The sequence below is a fragment of the Microtus oregoni genome, unplaced genomic scaffold, assembly GCF_018167655.1.
Source record: "Microtus oregoni isolate MIOR12 unplaced genomic scaffold, Mior012 000035F_ref0000213, whole genome shotgun sequence".
Taxonomy (NCBI): Eukaryota; Metazoa; Chordata; class Mammalia; order Rodentia; family Cricetidae; genus Microtus; species Microtus oregoni.
This window is the reverse complement of record NW_024543094.1, coordinates 19048898-19050711: the sequence shown is the minus strand read 5'-3', so window position 1 is coordinate 19050711 and position 1814 is coordinate 19048898. Positions and strand designations below refer to the sequence as shown.

Here is a 1814-nt window from a genome sequence, read left to right as displayed (position 1 = left end):
TCCACGTCTGGGCTTCATTCTCGTAAGGCGATATGACAAATGGTTAGTTCTACAGGAAATCTTTTCCTAGAGATGAGTTCCTCCTCTAACTGGCAACTTCTCCTTCTCCCAGCATAAGATACCTTGAGAAATTCCCATTTCTCTGGGTCCATTGCTTCCTAGATCTAGGTACTTCTATTACATGACCTGTTTTTGTTGTCTTTTTGTAATGGGGGTCTTGCTATAGGACCCTGGCTGGCCTGGAACTCACAAAGATCCCCTTGCTTCTCCCTCCCAAGTGCTGGAATTAAAAGTGCCAGCCCCAACTTACTCTAAACATTCATTTTCCAGACATGTGTCTTTTCCTCTCTAATCTTTCACAAACACTTTTATTGTCATTTTTATTTTAACAGACTTATTTTATTTTTCTTGTATAAAACCCTTATGTGGTCGCTTCAGCTGGAGCCTGGGTCCTCTGAACGGAGACTCTGGTGTGGGCTTTTGTAGGAATTCCTTATCAGGTTAGTGTTTTCCTGAGAAGGAGACTTGCTGAACACTGTCTCTTTCCAGAGATCGGGGGACATGAAGATGTAGGTCTTAGAGATGGCATCAAAGGTGACCTTGGCAAAGTTGCCCAGGGTGGCAGTGCATCCTCTGGTTGATGTAAAGAAACCATCAATGCTGACTGGCAGCAGCAGCTTCCTGGGCACAGGAACAGAGACGATGCCATACACTGGGGGTAGGGATATATGCATCACCAGCAGCAGCTTCCTGGGCACAGGAACAGAGATGATGCCATACACTGTGGGTAGGGATACATGCACCACCAACAGAGCCACAGCAGCCTGTCACCTTGTATGGGACAGTACAGAGACAGCCAATCTTGCCCCCGCCCCCATAGCCTCTCTGCACAGGAACAGTGGAAAGCTTGGCCAAGATAATGGACCCTAGAATTGCAGTGGCTACCTCCTCGGAACATTTAATAGCAAAGCCAACATGACCACTGTTGTTCCCAGTTGTGACAAAAGCCTTGAACCTGCTCCCCTGAGTATCTTGAGTCTGCTTCTGAATGGGCATGAACTTTAGACCCTCATCCTTTAGGGACATGCCCAGGAAAAGCTCAATAATCTCAGAATCCTTAATGGGCAGGGAGAACAAGTAGATCTCCTCCAGGGACATTATCTTCATGCCCTTAGCCAGACGACCCAGCTTGGTGACGGAGATCCACTCCTTGTCTTTGGCTTCACCTCCACGAGTCCTGTGGCCTCAACCACAACTGCAGCCCATAAGCCCACTGCCTCGGCCACAAATGTGGCCCGTAAGCCCACTGCCCATCTTGACCTCCTAATCCTGAGCCCCTGGGTCCACTGAGCCCTCCCACTGCACCCACATCATCTGTCATTTGTTGTTTTCCCAAGTGACTGGGACTTTTTATAGACTCCTATTTGTGTGCATATGTGTGTATGATTATGTGTGTGTGTGGAACCCAGAGCTCAGCAATGAAGGTTTTCCTCAGCTGCTTTCCACCTTTTTTATTTTTTACTTTATTTATTTACTGTTTATTTATTTTTGGTTTTTCGAGACAGTGTTTCTCTGTAGCTTTGGAGCCTGTCTTGGAACTAGCTCTTATAGACCAGGCTGGCCTCGAACTCACAGAGATATACCTGCCTCTGCCTTCTGAGTGCTGGGATTAAAGGCGTGCACCACTACCGTCCAGCTTTTCACCTTATTTCTGAGGCAGGGTCTCTTATTGAACCCGGAGCACACCAGTTCAGCCTGTAATCCCAGGAATGGGAAAATGCAGGCATGAGAATCCTTGGGGCTTGCTGGCTGGC

At 47.7% G+C, this 1814-nt stretch overlaps 1 protein-coding gene across 1 annotated transcript; it reads right to left on the bottom strand.

The window, feature by feature from the left end:
* Positions 1–434: 434 nt before the first annotated feature.
* On the bottom strand, positions 435–1374 carry LOC121432697 (40S ribosomal protein S2-like). The gene is made up of 3 exons (XM_041630829.1): positions 1335–1374; positions 811–1235; positions 435–746 (listed from the first exon to the last, which is right to left on the bottom strand). The coding sequence occupies exons 1-3, from the start codon at positions 1372–1374 to the stop codon at positions 435–437; spliced, it is 777 nt and encodes a 258-aa protein (XP_041486763.1).
* Between the last annotated feature and the right edge of the window lie 440 nt (positions 1375–1814).